Below are 19,009 nucleotides of genomic sequence, written 5' to 3' on the forward strand. Positions count from 1 at the left end.
CGGATGTTTATCACAAACAGTGAAAGTTCTTCATCTCCAGGGGGAGCAGAGAAACCAGAGACAGACTCAGCCCTCGGGTGCACGCAGGGTGGACACGGGTGTCGTGGGGAAGGGCTTGCCAAGGGCAGAATGTTTAGGAAGCATTTGGCGAGGACATTCCCAGGACCGAGGACGAGAGCACAGTCATTTTCTCAGAAAGGTACAAATCACTGGACAACACGGAGAAGAATCCGTTTATTAGAGGCGGTACAGGTACAGCTGAGAGGAGCCAGACAGATTCTCTTCTTTCAGGGCGAGGAGAGAGAGAAACGGTCACGTGGGCCGCATTCAAACAAAACTTACTCAGAACCCAAGCGTCTACAATAAACCAGAGTGGAGCAGCCGGCAGGGCCCTAGCTACCGGCAGGGCCCTAGCTACCGGCAGTCCTCCGGCTTCCCCCGCGGTTACAAAAACATAAAGGTCATTAGGCAGCGGAATCACCAATAAAACAAACAGATAAAAAGAGCAAAACGTTAAAACAACGCATTCAAGTAATCCTCGCAGTTTTTAAGTTGCATATATACACGTGTTGGGGGAGGGCTTATGGACGTACTTCACAGAAAGCAATTTCAAAAACAAAACCCTAAGAGCCGAGAGTCACAATCCAGGGGCCCACTGGGAGATACTCTAGTCTAAATATTTTGGCAGTTTTTAAAGGGTCACATTGTAGACGCCACACACGCACAAAGGCAAGAGTGCAGACAGAAGGGTGGCCCCGGGGTGGGTGGGTGGAGGGCGGGCGGTGCCGTGGGGGAGGCGGGGCGGGTCTATGAACAGGGAGGGAATGGCTTCTGCACACACGTTAGCAGCAGAAGCACTAAAGGAAGAGGAGAAAGCTTGATAAACAAGCTGAGACTGGGCTGCTTTTGTCCGAGCAGATAACTAGGGAAGAAAACAAGTACACTTTGGGTGGAAGGGACATTCCTGGTCCTGGGGGAACTGTTCCAGTGAACTGAAACTACAAAGTATCACTGCTGAGTCAATATTACATCCATTCCTGGGCTATTGAGACAAAGCGTACAACTTAATAATAATTTATGCGCCCAAACCGCTCCTCCCGAAAACCGACGGGGCTGTTTTCTGAATCAAATTTGCATACCACTAAAGGAAAAACAAACACAACAAAAAAACAAAACAAAGGGAGAAACTTCACGGAATACCACGCTGTTCAGGGCCGGCTTGTAAAAGGCTAAGCGGTCTTGCCCCATTTAAGACTTTTGCAATGTTGAGGGTGCTTTCTCCAGTAGCTCTTCGGCTGGAAATGAGGTTCCAGGCCCTCAGCTGTGACCTCCTGCTGCCCATGAAGCCACAGCCGTGATCTAAGGGGCGGCTGGTTTCTCGCTGCCTTGCTGAACACGGGGGAGAACCCCGAGAGGGCTGGGCTCAGGCTGCGTGCCGTGATCAGTATAATAATTCTGAGGAAATCTGAATGACAAAGTTCTGTTTAAACACTCAGGCTGACCCATCGGTTTTCTTTGAGACTGTATTCTAGGTGTGTCCCCCATGACCACTGGGAGGCTCTGGGTGACAAGACCCACTAGGTCGGCAAGCTCCCGGGTCTGTGTATTTAAAAATAAAAAGCATTTTTAAAAATCAGGCTGTCATTACCTAAAAGCTACTAAATTCCACCTCGGTGGCCCTTGGGAGCAATGGCTGCGAACTTCCTGCTGGAGTCGGGTCCTGGACTCCCACCCGGGGCGCTGCTGTGGCTTTAAAAATTAGCTCCCAGTTGACTTGAGCTTTTTAAAGGAGCCCTCAGTGTCCAGGCAAGGAGCTCACTTCCCATTTAAAGGACACGCATACTTTCCAAAGCCAAGCGAAAGGGGAACCTGGACGAACACCTTCATTCTGAGCCGCTGTAGCTGTCCTACATGATCGCAGGGCGGATTCTGGAAATGGGCACGAACGCTGGGCTTGGCACCGCCTGTGCACGTGACACTCACCGCCTGTCCTGCCAACTTCGAAATGCAAATCCCCATGTGACCCAGTTTCCTTGGAAGATGGTGAAACGGTGTGTTTGATTCTGGCTACAGTTAACTGACTGAGGCCAGCTAGCAACTCTAAAACTATTTGTCAGTCCACCCACACTTGGGGGCTTAACGATGCCAATGATTTCTTTTAATCCCCCCTTTAAAAAGTGAGGGATGGGGGCTGTGTCTGTGTGGACACAGCCCCACCTGGGGAGGGTCAGCCGACCACAGCTCTACTCGCCACCCACCCTCCGACAGGACAGAGCAGAGCCAGTGCTGTTTGTACAGACGCTCCCCTCAAGGGCACTGGCAAAGCTGACCGGCTCTGTCAACTTCGGAGGGGAGATCGAGAGTCGCGTGTAGGAATCAACTGGGGCCCTGGCCGGTGTTGCCTGCTGGTTAGTGTTGGCCCACACACCAAAGGGTCTCGGGTTCGACTCCTGGTCAAGGGCATGTACCTGGGTTGTAGGTTCCCTCCCCACCCCTGGTTGGGGCGTGTGTATGAAGCAACCAGTCTCTCTCTCTTTCTTTCTCTCTCCCCCCCCCCACCCCCCCCCGCTTCCATTTTCTCTGAAAAGCAACGGAAAAAATATCCTCAGGTGAGGATTAACAAATAAACAAAAAAATCAACTGGGTAAAATTGACCAAACTTTTCCAGATTTCAGCTGCTTGTTTGGGATCATATAGACATAATAGGATAATCTCGATGATCTAACAGTGACCTTTACCAGGTTTAGGTAGAATTACACACTTTTGATACCAATAAATGAATCTTCTACTTGCTTCTTTATTCAAGGAGGAAGAGCTTTTATTTATGACTTCCTCCAAAGTGAATGACTGTAAAATGTAACAAACTAGCATAGTTCAATGTACTAAGTTACAGAATGTAACCTCCTATGGTAGTTCCATTGGTGGCAGGCACAAGATACAAATGAGGGCTGAATCTGCTGCGCCAGGGGGTGTGTGGCCTTTGAAACTGGGAAATATTGATTAGAAGCTAGAAGGCAACTTTTTGTTGTTATCTACAGATGCTGCCGGAAGGAGAAGTGTTTACCCGACTTCAAATGACCGAGCTGTAAACTGGCAGTTGGCAGCTTTCCACATAAATGCCATCAGCAAGCGAAACTCGATACTAGTCAAGACTAGCCAAGGAATTCGGAGCGGCCAACGCTGCGAGGGCGGGAGCCCGGCTCTGGGGCTCTGCGGGCGGCTCTCCGGCCAGGCTTTTGAAGAACTGCCTGGAGCAGTCACAGTTGTGGGGAGAAACAACTCCAATTGCTTTAAAAAGTTTTTAAAAAGCTGTATTAAATATAAGTCTTAGCACCTTTGGCATTTTTGTCCAAATACACTTCGACGTATGAAGTGGGGACATAGCCCTCTTCGTCTTCATTTCTCCGAATGCGCGTCCACCCGTCGCCTTTGTCTTCCTCTATGACGTACAGCGTTTCTCCTTCCACTACTGAAATGGTTCCTTCATTCTGACCTGAAAACAAGATCAGAATATATGAGGTTTACGGGCAAACAGCAGCTTGGTCAGGAAACAGGTGCAGTGAAAGTAGAGGCGGGTCCGCAGGTGCCCGGTCCTGCCCCTTCCAACAAGGCGAGGAGCGCCACCTCCACCTGGCTAGGCCGCAGGGACTTTCCCGGGGAAGCCTTCGGTCCTCTCCGTGCCTCTCCCCCATCTTGCTCCTCTCCCTCCCTCCCTCCCTCCCTCCCTCCCTCCCTCCGGGGGGAAGTACTCCCAGGGCTTTGGTCACCCCCGCCCCCCACCGCCTTCCCTAGTCTGGCTGTGTCCCCAGAGAAGGTTCCCACTTCGGCCTGAGCACATCTGCACCTAGCGTTGTCCTGAAGTCTGAACACGGCGGACGGACCTGGGTTCATGGCTGCTCCCTCTTCATACACCCCCGCCTCTCCCATTTCAGCGGCGTCTCCCTTGTCCCTCACGCCTCGTCTTTGATTTCCTCCTACTTTGCTCCCACTTGCAATCAGCCGGGAGTCCGAGCAGCGTGTTAGCTGCGGCATCTCTGCGTCCGTTCCTCCATCGAGGCTCCCAAGGCCGTTCGCTAAGATAATTTCCGGGACCGGCCACCACTGCCGACAGCCCTCGGAAAGGCGCCTGGCTCGGGGGCGGCCGCGGGTGTGGGGGTGCTTTAGACATGAAGTGAAATTGGAACTCTAACCTGGTCCTTCCCTTTCTTGTCACAAGGAAAACGCACTCATGCCAGGGCTCCCCCACTTATCTCACTCCGCCCGCCCGCAGCTTCGCCACAGCCTGCAGACACTGGGTCACGGTTCCTCAGTTCCAGACAGCCGGCTCCCCTTTCCAGCCATCATCCTGTTCTAATTGCTCATCCACACGTGACAACAAACGTCCCAGGTCCAGCTCGGTCAGGCAAGGCCTCTCCCAAATCCTCTCAAAACGTCCTCAGTGTTTGCCGCCTACAATCCAAATGTGTCCTTTCCTCCCCCACCCCCATGGCACTGCCTACCTCTGGTCTTACATTCCTCTCTGACCACCTACGACACCTGGGCTCAGCCACACCTCCCAGGCCTGGTCCCCGGTGCCCCTGCCGTCTGTGCCCCTCCCCGGAGGCTGAAGCTGCCCCCTAGACACAACTCTGCTTTGTTCTCCGGGGTGGACCCACACCGCACTGCCTGCATCCCACCCCCTGGGGAGTCTTCTCAGGACAGGAGTTCTGTACATACTGAACGAATGCAGGAAATAACCATACTCCTTACTCTGCTGCAATTACGGTAAGCTCCATGAAGGCTGTTCAATTACATGGACCAAACGGCAAAATACACAGCCAGCACCCTGATGATGATAACACCCTCAGAACAAAAGGGAGTGAGAGGAAGGTCTGGGGGGCTCAGCAGAAAGGCAGCCACAGACAGGGCGGGTGCTTGGACAGCTCCGGACAGCGGGGAACTCGGTGTCGTGAAGCGTTACCGTCGAAGGTGTAGAGCGCTTTACACGTCCCGATGGCGGGCAGCGGCTCCTCGTCGTCAAACTCGTCGTCGAAGTCCGTGGCCAGCACCTTCACCTCGCTCTCCTGGCTCTGCTCCTCCGTGTAACTGCCATCCGGGCTGCTCAAGAAAGCAAGCACACAGCAACTATAGCAACTGAGCGGGAGGACGCCGCTCGCCTGCGGCGCGGCCCAGAGCTGGCAACCAAGACCATCTTAAATGGCCCCCCGTGGAGCCAGAGGCCATGCGTGGGACCCACAGGCCCTCATCACAGAGGCGCTGGGATCTGCGCTTAGGCTCGCGTCCAGAATCAGAAGCCCCAGTGAAGCTGCGCCCGCCCGAGGGCAGGGCCGCGCGGATACTGTACCTCTCCCGGGCCTGCGCGCAGTTGTTGACGGCCGGGGCCGGCTGGGCGTCGTACAGTCCGCTCTGCCTGCGCTGCTCGCCGCGGGCCGGGAGCCTGCCTTCCACCTCCGCCAGCCAGGCCTGGAACAGAGACACAAGAGACCGGCTGAGGCCACCCCGGGACCTGGAAGCCCGGCTCGGCTCGGTGGCCCTGGGCACCAAGGCTGATGGAGAGGGATGGGCGGGGCCCCCGCATATGCACTTGAAGGCCGCTACTCCGTCCCTTCCCAAGGAGCGGAAGTGGAAAGAACATATTTAGGTGGGGGGAGGGGGAGGGGGGAAGAGGGGGGGAGAGGGGGACGGACCCTGTCCCACCCCTGGGCTGCGAACAGCCGTGTGACTTGGGATAAGTCACTTCTAGTTCCTTCTGTTCCCAAACCTCTGTGACCCAGAGGTCACACTGGGAAACATGAGGAACTGCCACACTTGAGCACTGACTCAATTTGAAAGCCACACTTCCCTTTCCCAGTTTTTCCGAGTGTCATTTTTTCATAGCGAAGAAACGTGCACATAGGACATCAGAGTGGACAGTTACCTTCAGCGACATTTGAACTAGTTCCCTGCTCATGAGGCAAAAGAATACAAATGGCCAGAAATGGACATTTCCAGGTTCTAAACACGCAAACATCCATCACTGACTGACAGGTTCTAGAAACAACAAAAACCCACATCTGACCCCTCCCTGACAGACACAACCGATTCGGATGGGAAGGATCCATTCTTCACTTATTTTCCATGCTCTGAGGTCTTTAATATGAGGGCGGAAAAAAAGAAGGCTTTGTCCCTAGAGAGGGTGCCTCTCTCACTAAGACATGTACTACGGTGTTTTCAGAGGCCAGTGTTTCCTGCTCATTTGTGTTTCCTGCTGGGGTGCTGGGTCCTCTGAAGGAGCAGCCCATCTCAATCCACCGTCCTGATTTCCTGGGACGAGGGCGGGTCTGTCCCCACTTACACTCTGGCAACGTGAGATGTTGCGGAACAAACTTCACCACGTAAATGAAAAAAACGACACTGTAGCCAAACAACGCCTTCCAATGGTGCCAGGAAAGGGACACAGTATAATGGGAAATGCTGGGAAGCAGAGCGCTGGGGGGACAGTGCATTCTGTTTACCACAGGTCTGACACCCGCCTTCCCAGGGGCAGGTGTCCGGTGAGAAAATGCTGGTGTCTGAACCCGCAGGCAGCTCACGACACCCATCCCTTCTGCTTCCCTTTTTCCCCCGGCATCAGCTTTCCCTTTGTCTCTTTTTATGTGTCTTTTTCTTTCCTCCCTCCCTTTCTCCCTTCCTCCCTCCTTCCCTCCCTCCCTTCCTTCCTTCCTTCTTTCTTATTTTTAATAATTCTTTATTGTTGCAAGTATTACAGATGTCCCCTTTCCCCCCATTGATCCCCTCCAGCCGGCGCCGCCCCCCCCCCCCCGGCCTTCAGCACCCTATTGTCTGTGCCCATGGGTTCTGCATATATGCACACAAGGTCTTTGGTTGGTTACCTCCCACCCACCCACCCTCCCAACGGCTTTTTCATACCTCAAACTTCTGGGCCTCGAGCCGCAGCTTGTCTATATTTTGGATGACTTCTGTTAATTTGTGGTCCAAACTGGCTGGGTCTCCCATCTGAGGGTTCTTCAGGTACACGTCCTTCATCTTGGTGATGGCCTCTCTGGAAAAAGGGAGCAGACGGAGGGAGAGGCTGATGCCACCAGCCAGTCACATTCTCCGATCACCCTGGAAACCACGTGACTGGGAGACGGGTTGGGAGTGTGGGTGGGAAGGGAATATTGGGGTCAGCCCCCCTGAAACTTCTCCTTAGGAACCCTGCTCTCCGGGTCCATGTCATCCAGAGACTGATATTAAAACTCCAGCTGCCTTCTCGGGATGGGTCCTCCCCTTGCCTGCAGCCAGTAAGACATATGTCAATCCAGACAAAATCCAAGCATTTCCACGCGGGAACGCTCCTACAAACCGAAGCTGTTGTTGGCCTCCTGGTTCTGCGGGCTGCAAAGTGTTCACGTCACGAAGAAGCCCGGCTATTGCTCTGGAAATGTTATTACACACTATTTCAACTACTAAGAAATGGAAACCAGCCCGGCCGGCGTGGCTCCGTGGCTGAGCGTCGACCATGAACCAGGCGGTCACGGTTCTATTCCCGGTCAGGGCACATGCCCAGGTTGTGGGCTTGATCCCCAGTGTGGGGCCTTCAGGAGGCAGCTGATCAATGATTCTCTCTCATCATTGATGTTTCTATCTCTTTCTCCCTCTCCCTTCCTCTTTGAAATCAATAAAAAAAATTTTTTAAAAAAAGGAATGGAACCCACAGTTGGTATCCATGGCAGGTGGGCCACAGGGCCTCGAAGCCGCATTCTGTGGACCCCACACCTTCCTGAGACCGTGTTTGGGAGCCACACACTGCAGCCTACGCAAGGGGCCTACACGCGCACGCATGCTCGGCTCGGGCTCTGCCCAGCACCAAAGAGCTTGGGGAACTTGACTCTGGCTTAGGGGGCTCTCAGTGGGGCTTGAGTGGTTAGCAGTTTAAAGCAATGAGAAATCTAAGCCAATGATACAACACAAGACTGAGCCATGGGAAACAGTGTAACTGAAAATACAGAAATAGCGGGAAGAGAATTCCTCGCACCTCAGCCTGTAACCTGCCGGCCCCATGGGTTTCCAGGAACCGCCTGCTCCCCCTGAGGCCACCTCCCATTGGAGCCCTCGGCCCACTGCACTGCCAGCCCCTGACTGGCTCTCCTTCCTTTTTCTTCAGAGCATGCACCATCCCCAACATCACATGATTATGTTTATTGCTTACTGTCTGTTTCTTCCGAGCAGAAAATATGGAGCCACTACAGTGGGGGCCTGGAGCAGCGCCCCCCAGAGCAAGGACACACTGACGCCCTAGGGCTGGGTGTGTCTAAGACACTGTATTGGTGTTCTAGACACCATCGAGCGCTCTACAAAGATAGGAGGCTGACTGTGACTGACCGTGAGCAGGAAGACAAGGACAGTTTGGACCCACAGCTAGGATGTGGGGGCAGGGGGAGGGTGGGGACAGGCCACTTTTCTCAACCTCATTTATATAAAAAAGCTCACCTACACACTCACGATAAAAGAGATAATCCTATGTAGGTTCTTCCCCAAACTCAGAATAAAACCTACAGATAAAAACATGCCCCAGTTTGTGATAGCAGCCCAGCAGGCCAGCTCAGACACAACATGTGCCTGAAGCAAGCACTTCTACTAAAATCTAGGCTAGGACTTCCCGTCTTCCCAAACTGAACTTGTTTTTCTGAAGGACCATATCGATCCACTCTACCTTTGATCCATCTCCTTCTGAATTTCTTTATTTAATTCGTCAACCTTCTGTTGGAGCTTCTTCCTCCTCTGTTCGGGCGGGAGGTTGCTGAAGTCCTCCGGCGCTGCACCCTGCAGACCGAACAGAAATAGGCCAGGGAAGGCCGGTGGGCCTCCTCGCACACAGACGGGAGGTGGCCAGCAGGGCTGGTCCCCAGACACCAGGGCGTGCGGACATTTGTGAAATAAACCCAGCCCTTTCCCATGACACCAGCGGAGGCAGAATCCGTGCATGCAGACCAGTCCCCAAGCCGCTCCGAGCTCCGAGGCCGCGGCCACTCCCAAAGGCAAGAGCGATGCTGCAGGAGGGGAGGGCGGAGGAAACACTCGACTCGACTCGGGGAGGATCCAGACCAATCTGAGACGAGCCTTCCCTCTGTCTCAGTGTCGGTGGCCACACTGAAGTTTAAGGCCGTTTCAAGTTCAGGTTTCTTCATAGAAAACAGTGCCTGTTGCGGGCACTGCTCCCCGAGTCTGAGTATTGCTTCCCGTCTCTCCCCCAGACCCCAGGCCGAGGCCAAAAGTTCCCATCCCGAAAAGTGACATGGACAGCGAGTTCCTCAGAGAATGTGGGTGAAAAGGGTTTTGTTTATTTTAAAAATAAAACCTCCTCTCCCCCCATGCACTCTTGGCCCTCTGCCCCTGGAGGTCTGGGCGCGCCTTTGGGCCATCATTAGGGTAACCTCGGGACATGCCTCAGAATCAGCGCCTGCAGGGTGTGGAACCGGCCTCAGCTGCTCTCCTCCGTCTGAGCATATTTTCATATATCAATTCACTTTCGAAAACAACTGCTATCATCCCTCCGTGCATGCGATTTAAGGGGAAAACACCAGCAGCGAGCGTCTAGACCAGCCGTGGGCAAACTACGGCCCGCGGGCCGGATCCGGCCCGTTTGAAATGAATAAAACTAAAAAGACCGTACCCTTTTATGTAATGATGTTTACTTTGAATTTATATTAGTTCACACAAACACTCCATCCATGCTTTTGTTCCGGCCCTCCGGTCCAGTTTAAGAACCCATTGTGGCCCTCGAGTCAAAAAGTTTGCCCACCCCTGGTCTAGACTTACATACGCTTCGCTTGTCAGAAGCTCAGTGATGGTTATCAAGTCCTTTCACTTAAAGAGGCAATTTTCATAAAGAAAGAGAAGTTTATTCGATGACCAGGGCTAAGCCAAGGGCTTGAGACAAGCGATGTTCCTTTGGAAAGATCACACAAAGGCAAGGCCGGCTTGGGGAGTGGGCGGGAAAGAAGGGACCTGGATAATGTCACTCCTGAGTCGAGCTGGGTCTGCCGAGCGGCTTACACGGGGGCGTGTGACCCAGGTTCCTAGGCCGCTTGTGCTAAACGGCCAGGCTGTGGGGCTGGAAGTGTGACTCAGCAAATAGTTCAGCACCAGGCCACACAAAGGCTAGTGTTCTCAAAGCCGTGTGTGTGTGTGTGTGTGTGTGTGTGTGTGTGTGTGTGTGAGAGAGAGAGAGAGAGAGAGAGAGAGAGAGAGAGAGGTAGTAAGATGTAAGACCACAATGGAAGTGACTCTTCCCTAATGCCAAACCAAGGACTCAATTCACCTCTACAACTAAAATGAAGCAAACTAATCTCCAGTATGAGATAACCGGCTGTTTTTCCTCCCCGTATACCCTCCTGCTCTAACACCTGAAACCCCGCTTTCCAATTTGCGCGATTCCATCGCTTCCGAGAGCTCAGCGGCTTGTTCTCCGGCCGAGTTTACGTGAAGCAAATCAGCACGTGACCTAGAAGCGAGGTTTGCGCTGTTGGCTCTGTCTTGTTCCTCAACAGAACGCAGTGTGGGACCCACTGCATCAGAAGGCGGGAGCTCCAGCAGGTGGTCGACGCGCGGTCGCTGATGGCATGAGCCTGACTCTGTGCGGAGGCTGAAGAACTGCCTACGGTGCTGCGAATGGCCCGCGTCCGCACCGTCCCGCACAGGAGCTGCACGTGGCTGCTGCGCTGGTGGAGAGTGGCCCGTGCAACTGTGGAACTGAATTTTAAACTTTTATTTCATTCTAATTAGCTAAGATTCAAATAGCCCCGGGCGTGCGTGGCCACCATATTGGGGACACAGGCCTAGATGAACAGGAGCAAGACTTGCACGGGTGGGCAAACAGCTGCAGAGACTAGTGTGAGCAAAACACACTGTGCCTGTGACTTGCAATAATGAATTCGTAAATTCTTCCCAGCCGATCAGGCGTCAGTCTAACTGACCCGTGAGGCCGCTCCATAGATCGCCTACGTTTCCGTGTTGTTACTTAAAACGAACCTCGGTCACTATGGCTCCCACAAGCCTCGTGCTGCCGTGGAGGCTCAGGCCAAAGCTTCTTCTGGATCCGGAGACACCGGGCTCCCGGGAAACCTTAGCAGCCCTTCTGCCCAATGAGGCTTCCGAAGCTCCTTTACACAATACCCTGACCTAGGATTCCTGTTGCCACGAAGGCGTGTCTATTTACAGCTTGGAGTCAGAACAGAGGTTCTGCAATCTCGGGAGAACCGGGTACAGAGGACCAGGGCACTGGTCTTGGAAGGAGGGGCCACACACACGTGCATGTTAACTGGCTGTGGCTCCAGGAGACCCTGGTTTATGGCTCCTGGGACTGAACACGTGCCCCGAGCACTCCTCCCAAGCAGACGAGAGCAAGCTACTTCCTGAGGCTGGAGGTTTGGACCCCCAGCCACGTTGGGTGACTTCGCTTTTTTATTTGCTTCAAAGTGAAGGTCTACCCATGATCGGCAAACTGCGGCTCGCGAGCCACATGCGGCTTTTCGGCCCCTTGAGTGTGGCTCTTCCACAAAATACCACGAGCGGGCGCACGTACAGTGCGACTGAAACTCTGTGGCCCATGCGCAGAAGTCGGTTTTCGGCCGGGGCGCGTCTGTTTGGAAGAAGTGCTGTCGATACTTGGCTCTGCTGACTCATGAGTCTGCCGACCACTGGCTAGGCAACAACTCAATGCCAGGTGGGTAGAATGATTTCTATCTCAAACCAGAAAGACTGCCTGACAGATGGCCTTCTGCTGGGGGCACCGCGGCAAAGGGCACGTGAGGGCGAGGAGGCCCGGCGTCCGAGAGGCCCTGGTTAACCGGTGCCGCCTCTCCCGGATGCCTGCCACTGAGGAACGCGGTTCCCATGCGCATCCGGATCTTCCCTTCTTGTCCTTAATCAGGACTTGGCTCAAGATTTTTATCTCAGCCCAAGAAATGTTCAACTTAATAAAATATTCATTTCCTTTAGGGCTGTGTCATCAGTTGCCAGATACTGAGTCAGGTTGAAAAAATTCTGTATATACGCAGATGCATACACACTTACACACGCGTGTATGTACGAATCACCGTGAAATAGCATCCGCATTAGCAACCGCAGAGCACAAAGTGCTCATCTGGCTCCTGGCGGAGCTGTCACCGTTATCACTGGCCATAGGTCAGGGTACTGTTTGAGAAGGTAGCTTACACACGCCTGACGTGGAGCTGTGGGTTACGTTGGTTAAGATTCTCTTTTAGGACATGGAGTGATTAGTAAGGAGAAACAACACGGAACACTGAGTCCTTCAGCTGGGAGCCAGAGGCTCTGCACGGTCCACACATCACCTGCTGGTTCTCCAATCAGCTAAGCACAGGCACCAGCGCATTTAAGAAGCGCCCTGGGGAGGTCACGGTCCTCCGTCCGGGGGCCGCTCAGACCGGGTGTGAGCCTGGCATCGTTCCTGCGTTTGTCATGGGCTCTGTGGCTCTCAGGGAGGAGCATCTGACAACGATTACATTTCCTTTTATTCTAAATGAGCCGATACATAGACTCCCCGCGACTCAATGTGTATGTTCATATTTAAATAAAGAACATCTGTCATCGTTTTAAGGCTCCTATAGTAAAAAACAAACACCATAACCGAAATCAGGAGTTAAGCGTTAATTTTCTTAGCAACTTGGAAAGATGAAGATCTGTTAGGAGATCTATTAGATTCTCAGCCTTCGTGCTATGAAGGTCTAAGTCTAACAAAGACAGAGCCACGGCAGCACACACAGGAGAAGCACAGGCCAGAGTGAACGGCGAAGGCAGGAGGCACGGGGCGGACACCCAGAGGACACACAGGGGAAACCTGGTTAGACCAGGGCATGCAGGGGACAATCGTGCTTACCAGCTTGAGAGAAAGCTTCATGGACAAGTTCAAGGGGGTGACGGGGAAAGAGAGAGAGAGAGAGAGAGAACACATCAGGAGAGGAACGTGGTCAGCCCCACCGCGTTAACATCGCAAATCCACCTGCCGCTCCGTGGAAATGGCTTGGAGCGGATCTGTGCAAAGTTCACAAGAGGGGCCATCCCCACCGAACCTCCCCTTAGCTGCCGTGTCGCCAACGCAGAGCACAGATAGGAAGGCAGGGGTTCTGTTTGTAGTGCTGTGGGGCCCCATCAGCCCGGAGAGAAATGAAAGTAAGTCGCTGGCATGTAACTATCATAAAAGACAGCCTTTTGTTCACCAAACTTGCTGCAGTCTAGAAGTCTGAGAAGCAATCACTTCCACAGCATGCAGGTTCTATTTCCACGTGAAGGAAATCTGATGAATAGGAACGCTGGCGTTTCTTATAGGCACGTGAGCAAACTCTCAGGCTGCTGAGCAGCAAACCAAGGACTGGAAGCTGCTCTGAGAAACTGCCTCAGGAGCCAGGAAGCCTGGGCGCCGGGCGGAGGCAGAGGCGGCAGGCCCAGCACCCGCCCGGACAGGGTGGCCTCAGGCTTTCCATCCGCTGAGCCCTGCCCACAAGGGGTGCGTAGCACTTGGGGAACTAGCAGGAGCAGCTGCTCTGGAACCTGAGCTTTGGGAACTAGACGGCCACTGGTCTCAACAGCCAAGGCCACTCCTGGCCGGGGCCTCCGGGGCCATCATCAGGAGCCTGCAGCTGCCATCCTGCCGGGCCTGCCGGTGAGCAAAGGTGTAGTGATTACTGGGCCCCAAACAGACATAAAGGTCTCTCAAAATTCGGACAAGAAACACTTGGTTCTGCATTAACAGGCGAGACCTGCTCTGTGGCCATAGAAGCCAATCTGACAGTTCGGTGCCTCTGAGCTGCTGCCAATCCTAGGGGTTCAGGCAATGGGGAGGGGACCCAAAACTATCTCGGAGGCAAAGTTTCACAGAAAGTGCCCTTTACTTTCCATTAGGAGGCGTGAGGGTGTTCAAATTCCTCAACCAGATTTAGAAAGTCTTATTCTGAAGACAAACTCGACGTCTACACTTCTCTGTAAACAGGCTGTGCTTTCAGAGGGATTGTCTGTCGGAAGAAAAAGCAGACTTTCAAGGAAAGAGCTTGGGGGGAAGGTGCAGACAGCCGTGGCTGTTCTGTGGGCAGCGATGGTGGCTCCCTGAGCCGCTCCTGTGAACTTGGCACAGACCTGCTCATCACAGTTGGAGTTCTTAACAGACAACGCTCATGGTGCACAGAGGGAAACTCTGCAAATACCTTCCCCACAGAGCACACGGCCATAGACGGATGTTTCTCGCACATTCCCGCTCAACACCGCTGCCTCAAAGAGCCTGGGATTGGACCTCGGCAACTATCTGCTTTCTATTCAGCTACTTCTGTTTTTCAAAGTTGCACAGTCTTTCTTAAGCATTCTAAAATACAGGATCCTGCCCTGGCCGGTGTGGCTCAATGGACAGAGCGTTGGCCCTGGTACTGAAGGGTCCCAGGTTCGATTCTGGTCAAGGGCATGTACCTCGGATGCATGTTCCCCAACTCTGGGCTGCGAGCAGGAGGCAACCAATAGATGTGTCTCTCTCACATTGATGTTTCTCTCCCTCTTCCTTCCACTCTCTCTAAAAATTAATGGGGAAAATATCCTCTGGTGAGGATTAACAAAAATAAGTTAAATAAAATATAGGATCCTAACATCAAAACAAATAGACTAAGAATATTGCCACTTCATAATAATAAGTCGTTAGGATTGAGAATAAATGCCAGTAAAAATAGAATGTACCAAATTCTGGGACACATTCCATTTTCCCGCCATCACAGTACTTGCTACTGCTTGAAACGATTAGGAACCGGTTCTTGGTCTTACGCTGTAAGCCAGCCAGTTAGATTTGCAATTAGAAACCAAATACTCTGCTACGGGGACGTTTTAAAGGCTGCCTACGGTGCGTTGCGAGGCCCTGGAGTACTGAAAAGCTGTCAGTGTCAGGTGACAGTTATGGAGCCTGGGAGCCATGAGGTCAAGAGCACATGGGAACAGAGAGCTAAGCTAGCGCATCCATGTTACCGGCAGTCACAGGTACTAACCTCAAGTACAAGAAAGGGGACCACGGAAATAAACATCTGAGCAAGGTGTGCGAGGGCCACAGTCAGTCCACTCCTCTGACCTTGCGCATGCTTCACGGATTTAGGGGGTTCTCCAAGCTTTATGGGGTGACTCCCTTAGGGATCATCTGTTGCGGGTGTGGAAGTGGGTGACCGGGACACACACCTGTCATCTGGAGGAGTGTCACCCTCCTGTGACCACGCTCTGCAGCTGCAGTTTATGGGGGAAGTCCTGCCGTAACATCTTCTCAGACTGCAGTCACCCCCCATGGAAAGGGGAAAAGCCAAGCTCCGTTTACTGACATTTTTAGGAAGTTTCATTGTTATTGGGAAGTTTGGTTCCTTTTTCCATACAAGTTTCCCGGATGAAGTAGCCCGGGGTTGAATTTATACAATTAGACTTTTTTCTCCCCGGCTGTCCGGGTCTCTCAACTGAGAATTTCATTTCTCGGTGGAAGCCTACCAGAGCGCACCGGGTCCCCGGTCTTGGTGGTGGCAATGGGGTTAGTGCCTGTGCCGTGACTGCGGGCCTGGCCGTCACACACACTTACAACATAGTCCCTAGCTTCAAAAGCATACGTGGGTCTCCCTATCGTCCTCTTCTCCAGTTCTTTGTGGAAACAGAAAGACTGAGTCTGCCAATGATCAGCAAGAGAACAGGATACAATGAATAAAATGGAAGTAACCATAGGATTGTAACATCTGACAAACAATGGGTAAGGATTTTCAAAATCATTTGAGCAAACTTTGGTGGCATTTCCCCATATAATTAACTCTAAAACATGGGACAAAAAGGTCCGCACTTTAGATTTAGAAGTCCTTTGCTCAGACTGGAAAAAGAAATTCTAATTTAAGACAATGAAATTACACTTTGTAGATGGGAAATTGAGAACATCCTACCGAGGGTAGAGATGAGATAATGGTGAGTAACGCTCAAGGGGCATGCCAATCCTTAAAGATGCTCAATGAACCAACATTTTCTTACAACTGTCACTGATTTGCAACAAAAAAGATTTTATCCTGTGTAATTATTTAGAAACAAAATTGGCTAAGAAGTGTTTGCACAAGATTTATACATTCTGGTACAGCAACTATTTCAATCTGGATCTGACAGCTGCAAACACGATACATTAAAAGACACATTGAAGTCACAGATTTGTTATCTTTCTAGGATACCTTTCCTATCTGAGTAGTCTTCACGCTCAAAAATAGAATACAAAATTGTGGCAAGGACTGTATGATTCTAGTCATGTGCCTTCTGTTCTGAAATTGCTTTAAAATCAAATTTATTCCCCCAAACTTCAGATTTGTTTTTTGTTATGAATTTCCTAATCCCACTTCTATAATCTATTTCCTTTATCTTTTTTCCTTCTCCTTTTGCTTTCTTTTTTTGCACTGCTACTTCAGATTTGAAGGGACATCAAATCTGACCCGACTAATACAGAGAAACAAAAATCTGTGTGTGCATGTGTGTGTAAAAGAAAACACACTCACCATTTAGGAAAATTTTGAACAGAGGTTTGCTGAACATAGAATTGAGGGGTAAAAAATAAAAATTCATTGTGCTAATTATGGTTAAAAAAAAAAAAAGAGAGAGAGTGAGGAGGGGTCCTTTAAATGATCAAAATAACCAATTCCCTATTTCACTGTTTTTTGTGTGTGTGCTTAAGTGCTATATTTTTTTCTTGCCATCTTTTTCTTACACTTACTGATCACTAACATTCTTGGGTCTTTTCCTGAACACTGAGAGAACCCTGTGGTCTTTGTCCCTTATTTTAAGTTATCTATGACACAGTTACCCTCATTTTTACACAGAAGGAGGGACAGTAGGATTTATGTTTGTGCAGGAACATCCCACGGCCGCTGGGCCGCAGCTGGGTGTGTGGAGGCACCCACGGTTACTCCTGATAACCAAGCTTATTTATTCCTTATAAAGGGAGGCAGGGCAGCTCGGACGGACAATTTAGATGTATTCAGGATGCTGCCAATACTTCATTCCAACCTTTTCTAACTGCTCTCTCCTCTGGGTTACTGTGACTTAAGCACATGCAGCCGTAATGAGACCGCCCACCTGCGTCTAAACCACCCCCGCAATGAGTCACCAGTGTTATAACAGGTTCTCTCTCAGTGCGGATGTCACAGAACCCCAGCCTGTGAACAGGCCCCCTGGCTTTAACTCCCGGCTGTCCATCTTCCTAACTTTACCTTTTTATGCCTCAGTTTTTCTTATTTTTCGTAAAATAACCCAAGTAAAGTAAATGAGCACGGAGAACGGAGTCTGGCATGTAATAAACGCTCAATAAACGTCGGTGGCTCTTACTTCACCATGTAAAGATAAATACCGCATCAGGCCTTCTCCAGCCAGACATTGCATGGGAATTTTTATCAACATCTCCTCCGTTCACCAGAAGAGCTGAAGAAACCACTGGGATCCGCATCTCCCCATCGGACCCGGAGGCAGGGCTCAGAGAGGTGTCCTTGTTACCCTCACGTCGTTTCAGTAATTAATTATTAAGGAAATATATCCCGACTACACAATGAGTTCTAATTCCTCATCTCACAGGGCGCTAACTTTAGAAACGGAATCTTGAGTTTCCCTTTTTTGGTAAAATCAGGATAAAATATTAATGACCTGAGTGTTTTAAAAGGGAAGCGGAGAAAAGTCCTTCTGGAATGCACTGAAGACAGAAAGAACTCTGGGCGGGATGGCTCCTGCCAGCCACCCTGCCTCCTTCCTCCTCTCTTCTTCCTCTTTCTAACTGCCTGTCTCGAGTCACAGGTCCTGACTGCTTTCCGTGGTGGGAAAACATAATGAGTTCATTCACAAACAAAACGAGTTACACAGAGCAAACCATGCAACCAGAGCCCACGCGAGAGACAGGGTTCGGGCAGGACTTACCCCTCGCTTTAGGCTCCTGAAGCAGTGGATTTTGGGTTTGGAGGTCATGAACTCGTTGAAGCGATGGGAGAGGGGTTCCTTTTGCTGCTTGGGAGACTGGGGGCCGTTGGGAACAGCAGAGGGTGAGGCAGAGGCAGGGGGAGGAGGGGGAGGCTGATGGGGGGATGTTAAAAGGGACATAAGCTACGTGTAAGAGATGGAGCAGTGACAGTAAACATCAGAGACAAGAAGATAAAGACACAAAACAAAAATAAGCATCAAATAATAATTGAGATCCAAAGCAAGTAAAACACAAACAATTAAATATTTAGGCCATGGTCCAAAAGAAAACATGGGAATGTCAGAATGAAGGACAGGATGAAAGTGGGGTTTTTAGTAAGTAATGCAGAGAAGAACAGCAAGAAATCTTTGACAAGCAGCCCATGCGGACTTTCACATGCAAATTATAGTTCTAACCAGTTACTCTAGACCAGTGTAAGCCAGAAGGGTAAACATTTGGAACCACCTAAACTTACACAGCATGATGGGAGAAAACGGAAGACCTTAAATGCTAGGGCTGGGAAAACAGCGAGATAGTTTTTTTTTTAAATTACAGAGTAAATATTTTAAGGGGAAAGCAGTCATGTTGCCTCGATCATATTTTATCCCCAGGTTAATGCCGTCATGCACCTACGTGTTACACTATAAAAGAAAACGGAAAATGTTCATGGATCCGAGTGTTAGCACGAGTTCAAAACCAAGTTACTAGCCCACGGAAACCGTTGCAGGTAGAGATGCCGATAAGTGGTTACAGGAGTCTGCACCCTCCCCTTCTCCAGCCCACGTGACCAGCCGTCTAAGGAGCGAGAGGCGTGATGGGAAATGGTGAGGTCAGGCGTCTGTTAGTGTGGGTGACAATGCATCTGAAATTGGACAAATGGCCATGGCAAAGGTACCACCACCAGAAAGAAGACTGTTTTAAAAGAAAATAGCACACTGGCCTTTTTTTTTCTTTTCGGTATTCTAAAGCTACAGGTTTAGGACCCTAGTATTTTTTTTAAGACTAAAAGATAAAATCAAAATCTGCACACTT

General features: G+C 51.1%; 2 protein-coding genes across 5 annotated transcripts in view; one reads left to right on the forward strand and one right to left on the reverse strand.

Annotated features, from left to right (window-relative positions):
- USP20 (ubiquitin specific peptidase 20) overlaps positions 1–3,378 on the forward strand; it is a 37,773-nt gene extending 34,395 nt beyond the window's left edge. The window contains exon 27 of the mRNA XM_081103956.1: positions 3,039–3,378. The gene's annotated coding sequence lies outside the window, so the exon portion shown is untranslated. The remainder of the gene's footprint in view (positions 1–3,038) is intronic.
- Positions 1–19,009, reverse strand: part of FNBP1 (formin binding protein 1) — a 98,965-nt gene that overhangs the window by 2,976 nt on the left and 76,980 nt on the right. Inside the window, exons 10-15 of one of the 4 annotated variants that reach the window (XM_081103960.1) lie at positions 17,938–18,120; positions 8,696–8,805; positions 6,910–7,042; positions 5,345–5,463; positions 4,961–5,097; positions 3,335–3,493 (exon numbers count right to left, since the gene is read on the reverse strand). In XM_081103960.1, the coding sequence (XP_080960086.1) occupies positions 3,335–3,493; positions 4,961–5,097; positions 5,345–5,463; positions 6,910–7,042; positions 8,696–8,805; positions 17,938–18,120 (841 nt within the window). Of the gene's footprint in view, positions 1–210; positions 3,494–4,960; positions 5,101–5,344; positions 5,464–6,909; positions 7,043–8,695; positions 8,806–17,937; positions 18,121–19,009 lie in introns of those variants that run through there. The other 3 variants (XM_081103959.1, XM_081103962.1, XM_081103961.1) reach the window with 3 other exon arrangements.

Source organism: Myotis nattereri (genome assembly GCF_964212035.1).
Source record: "Myotis nattereri genome assembly, chromosome: 12".
Classification (NCBI taxonomy): domain Eukaryota; kingdom Metazoa; phylum Chordata; class Mammalia; order Chiroptera; family Vespertilionidae; genus Myotis; species Myotis nattereri.